At 30.3% G+C, this 23443-nt stretch overlaps 3 protein-coding genes and 1 pseudogene across 4 annotated transcripts; all 4 read left to right on the plus strand.

The window, feature by feature from the left end:
- The first annotated feature begins 996 nt into the window (after window positions 1-996).
- On the plus strand, window positions 997-3805 carry LOC110639522 (uncharacterized). 2 transcript variants are annotated; one of them, XM_058134899.1, is made up of 7 exons: window positions 997-1636; window positions 2047-2220; window positions 2305-2397; window positions 2646-2714; window positions 2826-3032; window positions 3182-3307; window positions 3401-3805. In XM_058134899.1, the coding sequence occupies exons 1-7, from the start codon at window positions 1355-1357 to the stop codon at window positions 3554-3556; spliced, it is 1107 nt and encodes a 368-aa protein (XP_057990882.1). In that variant the 5' UTR covers window positions 997-1354; the 3' UTR covers window positions 3557-3805. The 2 variants fall into 2 exon arrangements, with proteins under 2 accessions (XP_057990882.1, XP_057990881.1); XM_058134898.1 differs by having other exon boundaries at window positions 1164-1636; window positions 3182-3805.
- A 703-nt stretch (window positions 3806-4508) lies between these two features.
- Window positions 4509-5293, plus strand: LOC110639538 (protein LIM1). Its single transcript, XM_021790537.2, has 2 exons — window positions 4509-4866; window positions 5063-5293. The coding sequence occupies exons 1-2, from the start codon at window positions 4554-4556 to the stop codon at window positions 5080-5082; spliced, it is 333 nt and encodes a 110-aa protein (XP_021646229.2). The 5' UTR covers window positions 4509-4553; the 3' UTR covers window positions 5083-5293.
- Window positions 5294-7263: 1970 nt separating this feature from the next.
- On the plus strand, window positions 7264-9011 carry LOC110639524 (cytochrome P450 705A22-like). The gene is made up of 2 exons (XM_021790518.2): window positions 7264-8213; window positions 8388-9011. Exons 1-2 carry the CDS (start codon window positions 7293-7295, stop codon window positions 9009-9011), a joined length of 1545 nt encoding a protein of 514 aa, XP_021646210.2. The 5' UTR covers window positions 7264-7292.
- Window positions 9012-16146: 7135 nt separating this feature from the next.
- Window positions 16147-17050, plus strand: LOC131172499 (cytochrome P450 705A5-like; annotated as a pseudogene).
- Window positions 17051-23443: the final 6393 nt, after the last annotated feature.

A 23443-nucleotide genomic window follows, 5' to 3' on the forward strand; every position in this document is an offset into this window, starting at 1 on the left:
GACCCTACCGGTGATATGGGACACGATATCCCTCATCATATTATTGTGTACCGTTGTCTGTTGGGCGTCTTAATCCCACATTGCCCTATAACAGACGTTGAGACCTCCATGCTTTAGGGGAAGTTACTTTTTGCCACTTACAGAGCCCTATTTGTTGAACCATCGCATTTGGAAAGAACCACTTGGTTGTGAAGATTTCTCCATAGCAACAAAGTCCCCAAAGCTAAACTTCAATTCAAGCTTGGCAGTGCCATCATCAGGATTCTATTGTCTTGGTAACCATTGAAGGTGAAACAATTCCCAAAATTGATGGATTTTTCTTGCAACCATTGACCTAGTTTTCCAAGAAGTGCTCTTGCATTAAATTTTTCTTCTGTTTTCCATATGATAGATTACAATTGTGTTGGGGTTTTAATACCTATCTATCATAAATCTAAAAATAAATTAATGTATTATACAACTTAGTTCAACTAAATTTTTATCTCAAAAATTTAAAGTCACCTATATACATTCTTTTTCTCCATTTTAAACGATTTTGGATTAAATCCTCAGAAATGTGTAATGCTTCTAGCTCATATTGTACTATTCTTTAGGCCCATCTCTTATTTTCTTTCTATCCTCTAATTTAATGTGTTTTACTTATCTAATTGAAGCCTCCGTATGTCTATACTTCACATGACTAAACCGCCTCAATCTCGTTTCTCTCAACTTCGTCTAAGTAGTTTAAGCTTAGTAAATTCTAAATCTGGATAAAAGAGAAAAATTACGAAAAATAGCAACCAATCAACATAAAAATTTTATTACATCTTATTATATGAATTCAAATTAATGCATCAGTATAATATTAAAAAGGATCAACACGTAATTAAATTCTTGGAACAACAAGAGATTTAATTTAAATTGGAGGGGTTGCCCTGCTATGTTGCTTTGTTCATGCATCAATTGCACTAATTCAGACCCCATATAGGAAAAATAATAATAAACAAAACCCATACAAAACTATCATGTGGCTTAAATCCCACATTGGTTCTGACAATTTCAACTTCCAGTCAAAATCATCACATGGTGTCCTTTAATTTCTACCGTGCAGGTGGCAGGGCAACAATAATGCTTTCTTCAGTGCTTATACTATTCTGTTCATGGTAATTTGTCACCCAATACATTGTGATGCTCCATTTTCATATAAATAGATCACAAGGGTACTCGCTGCGTATCAGAACAGTAGCGAGTCCATGCAAAAGTGCGCCGTAGCACCAATATAAAACCTCCATCAATCCGCGTCTCTCCCGCCACGTCATAACGTATCATTTCCCTCTGCTCTTAAACCGAGACTCTGAGAAACCAAACGTCCGAAATGGAGCTACCGGTGATTGATCTATCCCGATATTTAGAGATCTCCGGAAAACTGAGCAACGACCGGGAGAAATTATCCGGTCAGCTCCAAGAATTCGGGCCATGGCTAGGTGAATCATGCAAGGAGGTGAGTCGGATCCTCCGAGAAACCGGAGCTTTGATAGTGAAAGATCCGAGATGCTCCGCGGAAGATAATGACCGGTTCATAGACATCATGGAGAAGTACTTCGAGAGGCCTCAAGACTACAAAAAACTCCACGAGAGACCTCAATCATATTACCAGGTAAATATTTTTCTAAAAAATTATATATATATATTAAAATAAATATTATTTATTTATTATTTACATAAATTATCGAAATTTAAAATTTTTTTTATTATAATATAATTATTTCATTATTAAATTATTAATAAATTTTTTAATTTAGTTTGTGAAAAAAAAAAAGAAAAAGAAATATATTTTTTTTGATAATAAGTAAAATTTTCTAGTAGATACTCGGAGAAATTAACTTATAGTAGGAAATATATAAATAGAGATCATTAAGAGGCATCAATATAAAGAGGCAATATTTTCAAATGACATGAAAATTCTTGAATTAAGAAGAAGAGGAACAGAATTATTACAATTTGATTAGTTTAAGAGAAAATTAAATGAAAGAATTTCTGAAGCAAATGGAAATATATATGTAACAGATTGGATCAAGCCCAGATGGATTAGAAGTTGCAAAATGTGTGGTTGATGAGAAGATAAAAGAGAAGGTAAAAGCCATGCCTATGGATGTTCAACCATCCCTGCCCCATGGACCTGATCTCAAGGAGAGGTATATGTGGAGAGTAGGTTCTCCACCAGCAAACACTCGTTTCAGGGTATCTGAAATCTTTCTACCTATTCATTTTTACTTCAGTTGGTGTTTTTGGGCCAATCTCAATCTTTATCTTTTTGGTTTTCAGGAATTTAACTTGGAGCCTCCCATACCTGAAGGATTCCTTGAGTGGAAAGAAGTCATGGACTCATGGGGATCCAAAATGGTGAATGCAGTTGAGGCAAGTTATCAAGATAATTTATTTATGAATCAATGATAAACACATGGGACTCGCCTGTCTAATAGACTGGATCAATGATTGCAGTTCTTTTGAATTTCAATCAGAGACTTGTAGTGAAATACAATGGAAGAAGTTGAAGAATAAAATTAAAAAATTTGTGATGTTGGTTTATTCCATATATGAGAGTATAGACTTGATGCCAAAAAGAATTTTCTGCTATCTGATTCTCACGTTTCATAAATCTGCAGGCTGTAGCTGAAATGGCAGCAATTGGGTTTGGCTTGCCCAAGGATGCTTTTACTTCTCTTCTGAAGCAGGTGAATTGCTGAAATCATTTGGTCTTTTTCTGTAATTAATAGGGTATAACATCATGTATGTATATAAATGTACTACATGGCAATTAATGGCTTGTTCCCTTTCAACTCCAGGGACCGCAGCTTCTTGGCCCAACAGGGAGTAACCTCAGCCATTATAATCAGGAAGGAACTGTGTTTGCTGGATATCATTATGATACTAACTTTTTAACCATTCATGGGAGAAGTAGATTCCCTGGTCTAAACATTTGGCTGAGGAATGGACAGAAAGTGGAAGTCAAGGTTCCACCCGGATGTCTCTTCATTCAGACAGGAAAGCAGGTAAATTTTTCAAGTTTTTTTAACCAATTTCTGGGGTTTAACTTTGTTATTATTGAGGTTCTTAGCTACATGCTTTAGCTTTCAGGTCTGAGTGAACTCATGTCTAGTTTTCAATTTTAGCTTTGTTTTACTGTGGCTTTGTTTTGCAGATAGAGTGGCTGACTGCTGGAGAATGCATGGCTGGAATGCATGAAGTTGTTGTCACAGACAAAACACTTGATGCAGTGAAAAAGGCTGCAGAGCAAAATAGAAGCCTCTGGAGAGTTTCCTCAACAGTAAGGGATAATATAAGTATCCAGTTCTGTATCAAATATTGTCTCAATTCCAGGGAAAAAAATGTTAAATTTCTTCATTTTGTTCATTTGCAGCTCTTCTCAAACATTGCGTCAGATGCCATGTTGAAGCCTTTAGGCCACTTTGCCAAACGCCCACAAGCCAACCAATATCCACCCATGTATGCAGGAGAGTTTATGCAAAACGAGCTGTCAGCAATCAATCTAAATGGGAATAAAATAGAAGCCTGATGTGATATATTGTAATATAATTATCAGTAACCTCTATGTTTCTGCAATAAAGAGAGAGGTCTACCGTGGGACTGGAGCATATAACAATAAGCCATTAGGAAGAGTGGTATTTCGTGATGTTCAGCCTGTTCTTGCAAGTTCTTTCTGAATATGTGACAAGTGTATGCTCATGTATTCTTCAAACTTGTCAGATTTGGTAATGTAATGTGTTTTTTTCATCTCTTAATCTGAATATTGTATTTTAGCAAAGTTTCCTCTCATACATTTTTCACATTGATAAAGACAAAACTAATAGTCAATTCAATTATGCACTTTTTTTAATCAAAATAGTCAATCAATCTTAACTTTTCCCCTAAAATTGGTAACTGGATTTAATCTTTGAATATCATTGTTACTGATTTTCTGGGACAGATTAGAATGCACCAGATTATTACGCCAAATTAATGAACGAGCTCCACGTACTCTTGAGTGTTTTATGCTTAATTAATAAATGATCAGTAAATTACCCTAAACATTCATTCATTATTTTGATGTAATATGCTGCATGTCGTCAAGAATTTTCCATTTTCTTCATTACCATGTAAGAGAAATGGTAGTAAAATAGGAGTGACCCATTGCACGAAACATCTCATGCTTGTGAACTTTGAGCTCTGAGCTCTGAGGATAGTTAATGTATGCAGCCTTGCCCCGACTTTGCAAAGAGCTCGAGGAATGGTGGTAGAACTTGGCAAAAAAAAAAAAAAAAAATACAAGGAGTCATGGAATGCGTTTAGTAACTATTTCTTCACCACACCAAAAGTACTTCAGAACTTTATATGGATAAGATCAAAAGCAGAGCTGACACAAAAATGGCATGATTAGTGTAGTCTTGGGTTAGGAATGTTATGCACAGAAGCATGACTCAAGAGCCCCATTTGCTGTATATATGCAAGTATAAATTCAAGCTCTCTAAGTCCATTCTTTTCAAATAATAGTAGGAAAAAAAAAAAGTAGAAAGATGAAGGTTTCTGGTGCTAACAATAAGATCCTGCCACTTCTGGTTTTTGTGCTGGTAGTGACAGGTTTAGTGGAGCAAGGGAAAGGGCATGCTTGTCCAAATACTTTCTTCTCAGCACTTGTTCAAATGATACCTTGCAGGGCAGCAGTTGCTCCCTATAGCCCAATTCCACCAAGTGACGCTTGTTGCAATGCTGTAAAATCTCTTGGCCAACCTTGCCTTTGTGTGCTTGTAAATGGCCCTCCAATTTCTGGTGTTGATAGGAACATGGCCTTGCAGCTGCCTGACAAGTGCACTGCCAACTTTGAACCATGTATCCTTTCTCCTCTTGAAAAGGGCATTTTCTCTTAGTTTTACTCTTTCTTGATTCTTAAATATATTCAAACTCAAGATCTCATAGACAGACGCAGAAACAATTTCACTACCATTAAATTAAAACTTATTAATCTTATTTTCTTTATTTTTCTGCCATTTAATCAGTTTTTTTTTTGTCAATTTTTTAAATGCAGGTCAAATTACTAAGAAGTAGGTGCACAGAGCTGCCTGAGTTAATTTCTATGGAGAGTAGTAATGATGCTAGTAATAAGAGGATCAAAGTTAAAATTATATATGTACTGAAACCACTGGTTTTAGCCTTAGATTTGTTTTTTTTCCCTCCTTTTATTTGTTATTTCCTTTTCCTTCTATGTAGTAGAATCTTGGCCTATAACATATGAATAATGAATGCTTTCTTTCTTCTAGTCACAATGTGCTTGCGCACCTAATGATCTTATTGAAAAAAACTTCAAAATTGAGTGACTTTCCTTATAAGAATTGAAGTTAATTTAATGATTGTATTAAGAATTTTTTTTTAAATATATTTGATTTTGATTGAAATTGAAATTGAAATTTTATAATTTTAATATTATTTAGCTAAAAATAATAAATTAAATGATAGTAATTTTGCAAGAGAAATTAACCCAAAATTTTCCCCATCAAATGTAAAACTAAAAAAATAAAAAAAATAAAAAAATCACTGTTATGTGATTTTGATGGATCAGTCCATAACAGAGCAAGAACAAGAAACTTGGGCTTATAAATCAATTAGCAGTAGAACTTAAGGCCAACACTGATTGTGCTATGAAGTGTGAACCCAAGTGAGTGTTTGTCATCTCTGTCTTCTACCATATAATCTTAAGGACTTGGAATTTCGTCTGAGATTAGCATGTCACAAAAATATTTTTGAAAAATAATATTAAAAAAATCTAAAAAACTGTTTAATTGTTTTAAAATTTTTATTACTAAAATATATTAAATTAATTTTTATATTCTTAGACTAATATATTTAAGAAAGTTTTTTTAATTTTTAATTTTTCTTAAACAGCATTTTGATATACCAATAGTGATTTTCATTAGTATGCCAAACTCTTGAGGCAAACTTTTTTTTAAAAAAAAGAAGTATTTAAAAAAAGAAGTATTTTTTATTTTTTTTTTTATTAGCGTCTAGAACACCTCTTATACGTTGACTTTTTTTTTATTAATATCATGATTTCTTTAACATGATGATGCTATTTTATTAATGTGATAAATATTTCTAAAATGAAGAATTTTTTTTATTGTAATTCTAATATCTGTATAGACAGAGTTAGTATATCTTGGAGTAAATTTTTCCACATGAAGAGTAAATCTTATTTTATGTGATTTTAAAATCATATTTATTTACATTAAATTAAATTTAATGTATTTAAAATTTTTAAATAATTGTGAAATATTTTGAAGTAAAATAGAATATTCTGAATATGACAATTGAATCCGAGGAAATTTCTTGAGATTATTACATGTCAGAATTAATTTCTTCAAGATTTTCTCATGAAGGGGAAAGGATTAAGAAACCCATAATCTCCTCATGAAAAATAGAAGATAGTAATTAATTAATTAATTAGTTATACCCCTATGTGATAAAACCAGTTCATTCTAAGCAAATAAGACAAAATACATATAAGAATATGATCGGATCTGCAGGGAATCTACTCTACTGATCTGATTATTAAATTTGAGCTTATATAGCCACTTGCAGGGAATCTTCGATTACGTATAAAAAATAAAGAAAGATCCTTTACATATTTACATTTTACATATTAAAACTAACCACTATCAATATAATAGAATGGTTAATTAATTGTCAACTTAATTACGTTTTAATTCTGTATTATAATATGCTAATCAACGTTTACTATGTTTTTATAAAAACATTAACATATGGGAAATTAATTTGAGTTTTTCCAGCTTAAATTTATTATTTCATTATGCTATACAAGTGTTTTATTTTTTATTCGATTTTAGATTAAATTTTTAATTAATGACGTTACAATTTTAAAGATGATTTATAAATTATGTATGAATTAAATTTATTGGTTTATGTATTTTAATTTTTTATAAATAAAGTGCAGCTATTAGATTCGTTCTTATGAAGAAATAAATTAAAAAATTGTTAGATTAAAATATTTATTATAAGATTCATTCATGATTAAAACATTCATTATTTCGATTATGTAAACTTGCACCAATCTTATATTCGATTATGTAATTTTTTTTTTTCAGATTTGAATGTCTTGCAAGAACTTTTCTTGGGGAATGCCTCGAAAGAAATTGAAGCAGTGGTTATAGAATTTTTGAAATTTTATTATGCTTATGATGAATGCATACTGCTTCCCTATAAATGTAAGCCTAAGAGAGAATGATACACCAAACCTTCCTGCAATGGCGGATACCATTGGCGATACCCAATATTACTTGATCCTCTTCTTTCTCTGGGCGTTCTTAAGCCTTCTTCTTCATTACCTCTTAAAGAAACCCATCAAGCCAAGCCTCCACCTTCCTCCAAGCCCACCAGCTCTTCCACTTATTGGTCACCTTCACCTTCTGCGTCCAATGGCATTCAAATGCTTACATAATATCTCATCTAAACATGGCCCTTTCCTCTGCCTTCGCCTTGGTTCTCGTCCTGTTCTTGTTGTCTCATCAGCAACGTTTGCTGCTGAGATCTTCAAAACACATGACATCAACTTCTCAGCAAAACCGAAAACTCCTTTAGGTGATAAATTACTATTTGGGAACTTTGGCTTTTTTAATGCTCCATATGGAGACTACTGGAAATTCATGAAGAAACTGTGCATGACAGAACTGCTAGGAGCACGACAGGTCGAAAGAGACTGTGCCGCTAGGAGGGAAGAACTCAGGCGTTTCTTGAGTAAACTGGTGGAGAGAGCTTGTAAGAATGAGAACGTTGACTTAGGTAATGAGCTAATGAGGCTAACGAATAATACTATATGCAGAATGGTTATGAGCACAAGGTGTTCAGGAGAAGATGATGAGGCTCGGAAGTGTAGGGAACTGGTGGAAGAGTCGGTGGATCTTGCTGGAAAGTTGGGTGTGGCTAGTATGCTGGGGCCTTTGAAGAAATTAGGTTTTTGGGTATTTAGAAAACAGCTAAAGGATATACTAAGAGATTTCGATGAGTTGCTAGAGAAGATTTTGAAGGAGCATGAAGAGAAAGCTAAGAGAGATGGTGATGATCATGAAGGCGAGGATAAAGATTTGATGGATATTCTATTGAAAGTATATCAAGATGAAAATGCAGAGTTCAAGATAAGCAGGAATCACATGAAGGCCTTCTTTCTGGTAAGTACATAATTTCTTCTCCTCCATTTTCTCTCTTTCTTCCTTTATTGATAAATGATGATAGAAAATTCCACTATGGAATGAAAATGGAACAAGGAAATATTCTTCGTTCTTTGCATGGATCTGCCCCGGAAATTTCTCAATCAATCATAACTAAGTGTTCGCTTGTATCAGGATCTCTTCTTTGCAGGGACAGATACGTCTGCAAATACCATGCAATGGATTATGGCAGAGCTCATCAATCATCCAAAAGTATTCTCGAAACTAAGAGAAGAGATAGAGTCAGTTGTTGGAACAAATAGACTAGTGGAAGAGTCTGATATCCCAAATCTCCATTATTTGCAAGCAGTTGTGAAGGAAACAATGAGACTACATCCACTAGTACCTGCAATCCCCAGAGAATGCCGAGAAGACTGTAAAATTGAAGGATATGATATACCCAAAGAAACTGTAGTATGGATCAATGTGTATTCAATAATGAGGGATCCAAAGTTATGGAATAATCCCAATGAGTTCTGTCCAGAAAGGTTCTTGCAAGAACATGAAAATCAAAAGGAAATTAAGAGGCAAAACTTCAGTTTTCTTCCATTTGGTGGGGGAAGAAGAATGTGCCCTGGTTCACACTTAGCTTTCAGCTTAATTAACATTACTATTGCATCTATGATTCAGTGCTTTGATTGGAAGGCTGTTGGAGATGGAGGAAAGGTTAATATGGAAGCTAAATCAGGCTTTAGTCTTTGCTTGGCTCATCCACTTTTGTGTTTTCCAGTGATTCACTACCACCCATTTGCTGCTTAGATAATTAATTGCAGCATTAATTAATAAACCTCGGCACTTGTGAGCATGTTTTTACGTTAATTAATTTCTTGTTATATGTGTATTTGTGATTAATTTATTTTAATTAAACATGAAATTCTTAGAAAAATAATTAAAAGAAAAATAAGTGTTGGAAGCGTTTAAGATTCGATGTCACTCAGTCAACAATGAAGGAATAACATATGAAATAAGTAAGGAATCACAAGTAGAGGAAGGATACAGAAAGATTCTCAAAAACAATAATATTATAGACAGTGGCTGAGTTAGGCCTTTAACTTTAGAGTGGCCAAATTGAAATTTGCTTATATTTAAAAATAATTGTAAATTTAAAAAATAAAATAGAATGAATTCATTAATTTTTAGCTTATGAATAACTTAACTTAATTGAAATGAAAAATTCTTTTAATTTTCTAATAATCATTATTAGTATGTAAATTAAAATTTCATTGTTATTGATAAAACAAAATATTTCAATGTTTATTAATCATAAAATTAAAAATAATCTAAAATCAATATCTTATAATTTATTAAATATTTATTAGACAATCAATATTTTTAATTTATTAAAATATCTATTATAGGATATTATCAATGTAATTTATTTTTATAAAATTTAAAATATTAAAATAAAAATATAAGAAATTAATATCAAATATAAAAATTAATTAAGGAAAAAGATAGAGTAAAAAAATCATACATTTCCCATTTATATAAGTTAAAATACTAAACATGGGATAAAATTAGTAGTATTTTACTATTTCAGCTCACTTTCCCAATTAATTTTTTTTTTTATAAATTGTTATTACTATTAAATTTTACAAAAGCATTAAAGGGAAATTTCAATTATACACATGAGTTACTTATTCTTTTATTTTTTTTACATTTTAATAATTTTAATTTATGATAAATTTAAAATTAAATTTAAAAAATATTAAAAATAATAGTTAATTAAGGTTTTACTTGAGGGTGTGAATTTATAATTTCAGACTTATTATTATTATTAACAAAGCTCATAATTTAAATAGATTTATATATAACACTAACCATAAATGTATCAACACTCTTAATTAAATATCCATACATATTTCTAGGCACCACACGCTTATCTAAGCACACTTATTTCATGCTACCTATTCATATCTCAACAATTATATATTTTCATTGATTCATTGATACGACACTTCTCTTATGTTAAACGGTGTCGTTTAATCAACATGTCGATATTCAAGCGCACTGATGTCAGCGGATAGGTATTTGCCAAAATCACCCATTTAACCTATTAATATTATCAAAACTGAAACCCGTCTCAAATCCGATTAAAATTTATTCTCAATTATCTGAATTCATTTCAAATTCCAAACCCGATTACTATTATAAAAAAAAATTTAAACCCATTTAATTTTATATATTTTAATTAATATTTTACATAAAAATTAATTTTGATTAACGATTTATATTTTAAAATTTTAATAATTTCATAAAATATTTAAATTTCATTTTATATAAAATAAAATAGATAAAAATTTAGAAATATTATTATAAAGTATATATATTTTTTATATTTAATCGAGTACTTATATAAATCAGTTCGGGTAACGAAAACCCAACATATAAGATCTAAACTCGACTCGAACCCTTCACAGGTATTATATTTCAAACTCGAATTCATCTTAAACCCAATTATATAATATCTAAACCCATCCTATTAGAATTCGATTTAATTGGATAGTTACAAAAATTTGACCTGTTGCCATCCCTATTCAAGTGAGGTGCTAATGACCATACATCCTCAAAAACAGAAAGGAGACGACATGTCGTTTTATCAAATATCGAGAAGTTGTGGAGCTGAAGATCTAAATCACGGGTGAAATGAAAAAATAATAAGGGAAGCCGAAGGAATTTGTATTTTTCCTTATTAATCAAAATTAAAATCTTGTGGGGATATCACAGAAGATTATTTATTTTCGGGAACATTTATTTCTATGATCTAATTTATTGGGGTCACAAACAATTTAATAAATAATTTATAAAAATCTAAAAAATATCCTTAAATAATTTTTTTATAAATAAAAAAATATTTAAATTCAATTTAAAATGGCTAGCTCTCTATTCAAGTTACCTATATTATCTCTTGTTTTTATCTTTAAATGAAAGAATAAAATTAAAAAATCAATAAAATATTATTATATTATTATGATTATAAAAAATATAAAAAAATACATAATAAATTACGTTATAAAAATAAAGTAATAAATAATTTGTGCATAATTTAACTAATAAAATTAGAAAATTAGAGTTTATATAGCCACTTGCAAAGAATCTTAAATGCCACATATTTATATTTTTGATATTAAAATTTAATTAAAGTTAAATCACTATCAATTATCAACATCATAATTAATTAATTGTCAACTTATGTTCTATCATTTTTAATTATACGCTAAGTCAAGGTTTGACCAATAACTTGATTTGATTTAGTGGCTGAAAGCATTTTACTTATATACCCAAAAAAAATTGAGATTTTCCAATTGAAATTTACTATATCATTAATCTATACATGTGTTTCATTTTTCATTCGACTCTAGATTAAAGTTTGAATTTATGATATTATAATTCTAAAAATGATATGTAAATTATGTATGAATTGATTTATGTATTTTAGTTTTTTTTATAAATAGAGTGCAGATATATATTCGTTCTTATGTAAAAATAAATTCAATAATTATTAGATTAAATATTTATTATAAGATGAATAATGATTAATTATGTACAAATTTATAATAAATATTTGATACAAAGATAGACTTAATTTAAGTTGAAATGTGTACTTATTATCAGGCTAAACAAACAAGTGTAATTTTTTTTTTCTTTTTAAGACTAGAAAGTCTTGCAAGAATTTTTTTGGGGAAAGCCTTCAAAGAAATTGAAGCAGTGGTTATAGAATTTTTGAAATTTTATTATCCTTATGATGATTTATGAAAACTGTTTCCCCATAAATATATGCCAAAGAGAAAATGATACACCAAGCCTTCCTACAATGGCAGATGCCATTGGAGATACCCAATCTTACTTAATCCTCTTCTTTCTCTGGGCGTTCTCAAGCCGCCTTCTTCATTACCTCTCAAAGAAACCCATAAATCCAACCCTCCACCTTCCTCCAAGCCCACCAGCTCTTCCACTCATTGGTCACCTCCATCTTCTGAGTCCGGTGGCATCCAAATGCTTCCATAATATCTCATCTAAACATGGCCCTTTCCTCTACCTTCGCCTTGGTTCTCGTCCTGTATTTGTTGTCTCATCAGCATCTTCAAAACACATGACATCAACTTCTCAACAAAACCGAAAACTCCTTTCGGGGATAGCTTACTATTTGGGAACTTTGACTTTTTTAATGCTCCATATGGAGACTACTGAAAATTTATAACACCCTAGGCAAATCCCACATCGACAAAACACGGGAGAGATGCTGGGTTTATAAGTTGATGGTTCGTAACCCCTAGTGACGCGTTTTAAAACCGTGAGGGCTTCTGCCCAGAGCGGACAATATCACTAGTGGGCCGGGCCGTTATATTTGTGGTATCAGAGCCACTCCGCGTGCAACCTTGAACGATGCTGGGGCAAACCTCAGCGAGGACGCTGAGTCCCATAAGAGGGTGGATTGTAACACCTTAGGCAAATCCCACATCGACAAAACACGAGAGAGATGCTAGGTTTATAAGTTGATGGTTCGTAACCCCTAGTGACGCGTTTTAAAAACGTGAGGGTTTCTGCCCAGAGCGGACAATATCACTAGTGGGCCGGGCCGTTATATTTGTGGTATCAGAGCCACTCCGCGTGCAACCTTGAACGATGCTGGGGCAAACCTCAGCGAGGACGCTGAGTCCCATAAGAGGGGTGGATTGTAACACCTTAGGCAAATCCCACATCGACAAAACACGGGAAAGATGCTGGGTTTATAAGTTGATGGTTCGTAACCCCTAGTGACGCGTTTTAAAACCGTGAGGGCTTCTGCCCAGAGCGAACAATATCACTAGTAATTTATTTTTATAAAATTTAAAATATTAAAATAAAAATATAAGAAATTAATATCAAATATATAAATTGTTTAAGAAAAAAGATAGAGTAAAAAAAATCATACATTTCCCATTTATATAAGTTAAAATACTAAACATGGGATAAAATTAGTAGTATTTTACTATTTCAGCTCACTTTCCCAATTAATTTTTTTTTTATAAATTGTTATTACTATTAAATTTTACAAAAGCATTAAAGGAAAATTTCAATTATACACATGAGTTACTTATTCTTTTATTTTTTTTTTACATTTTAATTAAAAAAATTTATAGAAAATTTTAATTTATGTTAAATTTAAAATTAAATTTAAAAAATATTAAAAATAATAGTTAATTAAGATTTTACTTGTGGGTGTGAATTTATAATTTCAGACTTTTTATTATTATTAACAAAGCTCATAATTTAAATAGATTTATATATAACACTAACCATAAATGTATCAACACTCTTAATTAAATATCCATACATATTTCCAGGCACCACACGCTTATCTAAGCACACTTATTTCATGCTACCTATTCATATATCAACAATTATATATTTTCATTGATTCATTGATACGACACTTCTCTTATGTTAAACGGTGTCGTTTAATCAACATGTCGATACTGATGCCAACGAATAGGGTACCTGCAAAAATCACCCATTTAACCTATTAATATTTTCAAAACTAAAAACCGTCTTAAATCCGATTAAGATTTATTCTCAACTACCTGAACCTATCCCAAACTCTATTATTATTATAAAAAAAAAATTTAAATCTATTTAATTTTATATATTTTAATTAATATTTTACATAAAAATTAATTTTGATTAATAATTTATATTTTAAAATTTTAATAATTTTATAAAATATTTAAATTTCATTTTATATAGAATAAAATAGATAAAAATTTAGAAATATTATTATAAAGTACATATATATTTTATATTTAATCGAGTACTTATATAAATCAGTTTGAGTAATAAAAACCCAATATGTAAGATTTAAACCCGACTCGAACCTTTTATAAGTATTATATTTCAAACTCGAACTCATTTTAAACCTAATTATATAATACCCAAACCCGTCCTATTAGAACTTGATTTAATTAGATATCTATAAAAATTTGACATGTTGCTATCCCTATTCAAGTGAGATGCTAATGACCATTCATCCTCAAAAACAAAAATAAGGAGACGACATGTCGTTTTATCAAAATATCTAGAAGTTCAACAGAGCTGAAAATCTAAATCACGGGTGAAATGAAAAAATAATAAGGGAAGCCGAAGGAATTTGTATTTTTCCTTATTAATCAAAATTAAAATCTTGTGGGCATATCACAGAAGATTATTTATTTTCGGGAACATTTATTTCTACGATCTAATTTATTAGGGTCACAGACAATTTAATAAATAATTTATAAAAATCTAAAATATCCTTAAATAATTTTTTTATAAATAAAAAAAAATATTTAAATTCAATTTAAAATAGCTAGCTCTCTATTCAAGTTACCTATATTATCTTTTGTTTTTATCTTTAAATGAAAGAATAAAATTAAAAAAAAAAATCCTTTATTTATGTGATTTTAGTATATATATTGATTTCTTAATTTTGGCATAGATGATTTGCCTTTGGGCAAATTGAACCAGTAAATTTAGTATGGTAAAAAAAAAAAAAATACTCATGTTGTTGCCATTTTCCATCTACTTGACGTAAGAAAAAAAAGAATTCTTTACATATTTATATTTTAAATATTAAGATAATTAGATTAAAGCTAAATCGCTATCAATATCATAATTAATTAATTAATTGTCAACTTATGTTCTGTAATTTTTAATTCTTTATTATTATATGGTAGTCAATGTTTACCAACTTGTTATAAAAACATGAAGATATGGTTTATGTATTTCTTTTCTATTTTATTTATTTTTTTATTGATATATGTTAAATAATTTAAAGAATGTTAAAAAATAATTAATTAACATATTTATTTATTAAATTTAAAATAAAATTATAATTAATTAAAAATATAATAAAATTATATTATTAAAATAAAATAATAATTGCTCAGACAAATTAATATATATATATATAAGTATAATAAAGAATAATAACTTATTTATTCATTAGCACTCAAAAAAAAATTATAATTAATTAAAAATTTTAACATCAATAAAATATTATTATATTATTATGATTATAAAAAATATAAAAAAATACATAATAAATTATGTTATAAAAATAAAATAATAAATAATTTATGCATAATATAACTAATAAAATTAGAAAATTAGAGTTTATATAGCTACTTGCAAAGAATTTTAAATATTACATATTTATATTTTCGATATTAAAATTAAATTAAAGTTAAACCACTGTCAATTATCAATATCATAATTAATTAAGTCATTTTTAATTATATGCTAAGTCAAGGTTTGACCAATTTTTATAAAAACATGAATATATAAAAAATCAATTTGAAAATTTTAATTAACCTGATTTGATTTAGTGGTCGAAAGCATTTCACCTATATCCCCTAAAAAATTTTAGATTTTCCAATTGAAATTTACTATATCATTAATCTATACATGTGTTTTATTTTTCATTCGACTCTAGATTAAAGTTCGAATTTATTATATTATAATTCTAAAATTGATATGTAAATTATGTATGAATTTATTTATATATTTTAGCTTTTTTTTATAACTAGAGTGCAGATATATATTCATTCTTATGTAAAAATAAATTCAGTAATTATTAGATTAAATATTTATTATAAGATGGATAATGATTAATTATGTACAAATTTATAATAAATATTTGATACAAAGATAGACTTAATTTAAGTTGAAATGTGTACTTATTATCAGGCTAAACAAAGAAGTGTTTTTTTTTTCAGACTAGAAAGTCTTGCAAGAATTTTTTTGGGGAAAGCCTTCAAAGAAATTGAAGCAGTGGTTATAGAATTTTTGAAATTTTATTATCCTTATGATGATTTGTGAATACTGTTTCCCCATAAATATATGCCCAAGAGAAGATGATACACCAAGCCTTCCTACAATGGCAGATGCCATTGGAGATACCCAATCTTACTTAATCCTCTTCTCAAGCCGCCTTCTTCATTACCTCTTAAAGAAACCCCATCAATCCAACCCTCCACCTTCCTCCAAGCCCACCTTCTCTTCCACTCATGGGTCACCTCCATCTTCTGAGTCCGGTGGCATCCAAATGCTTCCATAATATCTCATCTAAACATGGCCCTTTCCTCTACCTTCGCCTTGGTTCTCGTCCTGTTCTTGTTGTCTCATCAGCATCTTCAAAACACATGACATCAACTTCTCAACAAAACCGAAAACTCCTTTCGGGGATAGCTTACTATTTGGGAACTTTGACTTTTTAATGCTCCATATGGAGACTACTGGAAATTCATGAAGAAACTTTGCATGACAGAATTGCTCGGAGCACGACAGGTCAAAAGATATCGTGGTGCTCGGAGCGAAGAACTCAGGCGTTTCTTGAGTACACCGGTGGAAAATGCTTGTAAAAATGAGAATGTTGATTTGGGTAATGAGCTAATGAAGCTAACGAATAATACTATATGCAGACTGGTTATGAGCACAAGGTGTTCAGAGGAAGATGGTGAGGCTCAGAAGTGTAGGGAGCTGGTGGAAGGGTCGGTGAATCTTGGTGGGAAGTTGGCGTTGGTTAATTAGTACGCTGGGGCCTTTGAAGAAATTAGGTTTTTGGGTGTTCAGAAGACAGCTAAAGGATATACCAAGAGAACGATGAATTGCTGGAAAAGATTTTGAAGGAGCATGAAGAGAAAGCTAAGAGAGATGGTGGTGATCAGGAGAGTGAGGATAAAGATTTGATGGATATTCTCTTGAAAGTACATCAAGATGAAAATGCGGAGTTTAAGATTAGCAGGAATCACATGAAGGCCTTCTTTCTGGTGAGTATCTAATTTTGTCTCCATTTTCTCTCTTTCTTCCTGATATTACATGTCTGTATTTGTATTTTAGTCTAATGATAGATTAAATTTGGATAAATTTTTCTAACACAATTCTCACTATGACATGACGATGAGAGATTTCTTGTTTTTCAAAAGAATTCGTATTAAACTAGAATTTATTTAATACAATTATAATAATTACAATAGATAAATTATTGTCATTAATTATGATGAAATTCATATAAAAACTATCATAATGTATTATCAAAATCAACCTATATTATACATACTAATTGTGCTCTAAAATTTTCTTAAATAGAGAGGAAATTCCTTATATTTTTCCCTCACGAGACAGAGGCCGAATGCACTTATATATAAAGTCTTAGTAATAATTATACTTTATAAAAATGATAAAAATTGTTAATTTTATTATTTAAATTAATTATTTTAATATTTAATTATCCAACTTTAAAATAAAAAATTGACTTGACTAATAGGTTAAAAAAAATTGATATTGAAATGCTCATTTTTTTTATAAATTTGTGTTTTAATTTTTTTAATTAAAAACCCAACTCAAATTAGAATATTAAAATACTAAAATACTTTTTAAAAAAAATAAAAATTGAATAGAGATGAAATCATCTAAGATGAAAATTGAGATATGAATTTTTTTTACGTACGGCAAATTATTTTATGAATCCGGCGTATCATCTCATGCACGGTGTACTAAATTAATAGAATAATTAAAAATTAAATTAATAAATAATAATGAAATTAAAATTAAAATTTTTTAAGAAAAATACTAAAAAATTAAATAAATCAAAAAATAAAATTAAAAAACTGAATTAAAACAATTCAATTTAATTTTTCAAATATAACTGATTTTCACTCCATATATATATATATATATATATATATATATCCCATCAGGAGGAGTCGAGAGCTAAAGCTTAATTAACGTCATGAACTTAAATGTCAAAATGCATGGATAATAGCTCTAGGTAAGAATATAATACAGTTTGATTTAAATTCATTTGTCAATAAAGGAAAAAGAGAAATAAAAAATTAATATAAATGTTAAAACAAGAGGAAATAAAACTGCAGGCTTTAGTAAACAATTATGCAATTTTGTAATTTAGTAAACAATTAGGCATTTTTATAAGATAGACAACGACTTGTCAGCCAAAGTATTGCTGGAAGCGTTTCACTTAATTAGGAAGAGGGGAATAACACATGAGATAAATAAGGAATCACAAGTAGAGGAGAATATACTCAAAAACAATAATATTATAGTTGAAGAATCTGCAATAGTTTTCTGGCAGTTGGATGATGTATATATAGGGTTTTTCTTTTTTTTTTTTTATATATATGAAAGTATTACAAAAATTATACTTTAATTAGATAATATTAAAATAATATTTAAATACTATATAAAAATATAAAGTTTATATTTTAAAAATTCAAGTTACTTCATATAATTAATTTATAATCTTTTACCAATTGCTTCTAATACATATCTTAATTCCACATAATTAATACATACAACTATAATATGTATAATGTGCCACATTTTTCATTAATTACTCCTTATGAAATTATTAATACTTAAATTAATTTTAAAAAATATTATACTTAAATATGCTATGTATAGTTCTATATTTTAACTCCATATAATTAGTATATAGTATTATAACATGTGCTAAACCTTTTATTAGTTGTTTCTTATGATTCAATTAGATATTAAAGTGCAAAATGTCTGGTTTTTTAGCAATTTACTGTTTTTTAATTAAAAAAGAAAATAAAATCGTTCAAAATGAATGGTCTTTTATGAGTAATTTTTTTAAATTAAAAAGAAATATAAAAAAAGGATCAGAATGGCTCTGTTTATTGGGAAAATTTTAATATTTAAATATCACCCTACCAGTCAAACACCTGCATATGTCTGAGGTGACAACCCTTCGTCTTGAAAAAGTACATTTCTTTCTCTGGAAATCATCTACTTGGTCGACTTATAAATCGGTGAAGACAGAAGATCACGGGTTTAAAATTCAATTGCAGTTCAATTGTTCAATTAAATAAATATTATATATTATTTTAAATATATGTTTTAAGTAATTTTAACAAAAAATTATAAATTTATATTAAAATATATAGATTTTATTAAATATTATAAGTAAATTACTAAATAATAATAAAAATTTTGACTATAATATATTTATTGTCATATAAATTAATTAAATACTTTATTTAAAATTTAAAATTATAATATCGTATAATATAAAATATTATTATTTATCATAAAAATAAAATTATAGATTTTATGTATCATAATTTAATTGGTAAAATAATTTTATGTAACTATATTTATTATTATTAATAAAAACAAAATTTAATGTTGCTAGAAATCCATTAATCCATATTTAATGTGAATTAATTTAAACTAACAACCAGTTTTATTATGGATATTATATATACTCTATCACTCTCATAAAAATAAATTTTCTTCTTTTTATTTTCCCTAAATTATAGGTTATTTTCTTTTTTAAAATAATAATTTAGTTATTAATTTATTAGTATGCCATTTAATATACATTGAAAAAGTAAAATCTATTAATTTTGAGAATAATTTTGTCATGACTCAAATTATGAGCTAGACCGGCACTAGGACTTGGGTCAGCATAAGGCCCCAAAGCCCGTAATAAGCTTAACTGTTCTAGTCCAACTATGAAGTCCATACTCTAAGTCCCAATTCAAAAAACTAACCGGACAGAGTCCAACCATAACCCGAACTATCCAACGGGGAGTCTTGACTCACCCAACCTCCAATCACAAAATATATCTATTTGGAGAGCTTAACTCACCCTCATAATACTCAATACAACAATTTAATTAAATAGGAGCTTAGCTTCTTCATCTAAGACAAATACTCATTTCATATATCTATACACGCATAAATATTAGATTTCCAATTTCAAAAATAAATAAACTATTATAGTCCCAAACTAATTAAAATACTTCTAACACATGCGAAGTTTTAGATTTGTAATTAATAATATATAATGTTGATATTTGCTACTAATAGATCTGCGAGGAAGGAAGCAGATTAATCACAAAATGAATTCTCCTGTATCCTGAAAAAAAAAGGGGGGTGAACAGGAATGGGCGTTCGACTCATAAAGTAAGATATTGATTTTAAATACAATTTCTATAACTATCTAAGGCTAATGCATCCCTAAGGATGAAATGCAGCATATATAAACACATTCAACTAAATTTAAATAATATTCACACAAATAATAATTTAGAGTACTCACACACCCGTATGCCACATCCATCAAATATATATATATGGAATCTGATCCCCTGCACAGCTCTTTTAATTTCAACCTCTGCCAGCGAGATCAACTCTAGCTGTACTTTCTCTTAATAATTCAAATGCGAGGGTCAGCAAGATCAACTCAAAACCGTACTTACCCTGACTTATTACAAAAAGGACGGGGCCCCAAGTCAGACTAGCTCAAGCCAATCTGTTCGTCCTATTCATATCCAGTGTAACACCCCCAATTTTTAAAATACTTATTTTATATGTAAATATTAATATTTTATTGTATAAAAATTTTGGGAATTTATTTAAAAATTTTCAAATTTTAGAAATCGGGTTTGATTTTTCAAAATCAATAAACTTTGTTAATTTTTAAAAATTAATTTAAAGACCACGTGATAAAATTAAAAATATATTTAGACTTCATAAATTTTTCTGAGTTTTTTGAAATTTTTCGAAATTTTTGGGCCTCGTTTTGGTCCTAGAGTAGAGTAAAAATTCAATTTTGGGTATCCTGAATCGAATCGGCCGAATTGAATCTGACCAGTCGAATTGGACCAACCCCCATTTCCTTTTTCTTTCCTTTTTCCTTCAGTACCCCGTCGAACAGCCTTTCCCTCTTCGTTTCTCTCTCCTCCCACCTCCCCTCACCGGCCTACCACCACCACTCCCTTCCCTGACGACCGGCGCCCCTTCCCCAACTCTTCCCCTAGCCGGTTGCCACCCCAGGACACCAGAAAATGCCTCCACCCTTTCGTGCGCAACTCAATCTTTCTGGCCAAAATTCGATAGAACCGACCATCAATTAAATCGGGTCTTGTCCCAAACATCTTCTACTCATTGAGAGCTTTCCACGGACACTAAGATCACTCATTTTTATTGAATAGATTGTCCAATTTTTGCTCGAGAAGTTTTAGCCCATTTTGACTTTTGGGTTAAATTTCTCTCAAATCGGAAACCCCACGGGAAATCCGAGAGCACCAGTGTGCTCTACATGACGAGAGCTCCGCGAGAATATAAATTTGAAAATTTTTCGACACTAAAATTTCAATGGGTCCCACGAGATTCATTGTGATTTTTTGAGCTTTAAAAGAGCTTAATTAATTCCATAAATATTTTTTTCTAACTCCTAGTATTGTGGGTTTCATGTAGGTACTTTCTTTTCTCAAAAATTCAATAATTGGTTGGGTCTACAATTTCTTGCTAGATAGACAGGCTGTCGGAAATACTTCAGAACCGGGTCGAGGTTATAGGCTACCCCAATATTTTCAGATGCCCCCGATGTGTTGCAAGCATTAGAATTAGCATAGATAAACCCGAACCCTAAGTTTTCTTGATTACCTAGTGCCTGAATTAGATTAAAAATCCATAAAATATTTATTGTAGTTTAGAAAATTATAATTTCTTTTGTTTGAGCTTAGTCATATTGCTAAGAACCATGGGGCAAAATTTTAAAATTTTTAAAGCTCGTTTGGATAGTTTTTGACAAAAAGTTAGTTTTGGGGACTAAAATATAATTTTTCCAATTTATGATTATTGAATGATTTGGAGGGCCCAGGAGGTGCCATATGTTATTGATGATTTGTGGTTGTGGGAAATTGAGATTTAAAAGTGTTATTTGAACCTTTTTGCAGGTTGGGTAGGTTCTAGGTGCAGGGGGAACTCTACCGGATTTTCGGCATAAAAAATAGGACGTCTTTATTTCTTAAAGGTCTAGTTTAAAATCTACGTACTGATGAATTTGTTGTAAACATTAATTTAGGTGAGCCGGGTTAACCTTTTTCCTCCAAACAGCCACCGCAGTGACTTCCTACAAGTTTGTGAGTATATATTGATTTTATTTACAATTTCAATATTATTATATTTCTGACAGGCTCATGCATCACTTAATATATATATATATATATATATATATATATATATATATATATATATATATAAAGAGAGAGAGAGAGAGAGAGAGAGAGAGAGTTAAATATTAGGCATGCCTTGTTTTGCATTTATACTTGATGATATTGTTTTGGTTGCTGTGTTTTGATAATCTGGAGCTATGTGTGTGAGTTGGTGTGTATGTGGTTGTCGACACCATATTTTGGCCGATCCCCAAAATCAATAAAACTTTGAAACCGATCCCTGGTACTAAGTCTCCTTCGGACAGCTAATCACATTTCCGATCCCTCTTTGATAGGCTGTCACAATTCCGATCTCTCCCCGCAAAGAATTAAATCAAATTGTTAAGTTCTCGCATCAGTCAAAGCTTTACCAGTCTATCGCTCAACGATCTCTCAAACCCATTGTCGAAACTCAGGACCCGTCAAGTATATTCCTAATAAACGAAATGAACTGGCACTAGATCTTTTCTTATCAGTTTTATTGCCGATCTCCTTTTCGAAAGATTAAGAGCTAAGGTTTTGGTTCGGTTTAATAAGGATTCCGATCTTAAGTGTTCAAGTTAAATTTTCAATTTTAATCAAGTCCCATTCAGCATTTCTTCCCCACCGATCTCATGCTTATTGTGCTTTCCGATCTCTTATACTTAGATTAATAATTGCATTTAGTTCTTGTTTCGCTATGCTCATACAATCAAATACTTAGGCAATTCAGAGATTTTCCAATCACATCCATTCATTGAACAAAAGAGACATTCCATTTCATTTCATTTTCTGTACAAGCTATTCAGCTGGAGGGTCACCCCCAGCTTGATTTACATTTTGCTCACTCTCTCTCTCACCCTCGGCTTCCTCCTCACTGTCCTCATCGTCGCCCTCAGGTGCCAGGTCGGCCATCCAAGAGAAGTCTTCTTCTGGGTAACGCTTCTGGAGTTCGGCCAAGAGATCCTTGTGAGCATTCACATAGGCTCCGGCTATTCCCGTCACCATCTCTTCATCTTTCTCCTTAAGCTCCTCGTCTTTCTCCTTGAGTTCCTCGATGAGTTGAGCGACCTGAGCAGCTTCGTTGGCCTGAAGCGCCTGGACTTCTCCGAGAGCCCGATCCCTTTCAGCCAGAACATGAGACTGTTCGGCCAGCTTGTCTTCATAGTACTTCGCCCGTCCCTCAACTTGAGATATATAATCCCGAGCGGA

This window comes from Hevea brasiliensis, chromosome 14, assembly GCF_030052815.1.
Source record: "Hevea brasiliensis isolate MT/VB/25A 57/8 chromosome 14, ASM3005281v1, whole genome shotgun sequence".
In the NCBI taxonomy this organism is placed as follows: Eukaryota; Viridiplantae; Streptophyta; class Magnoliopsida; order Malpighiales; family Euphorbiaceae; genus Hevea; species Hevea brasiliensis.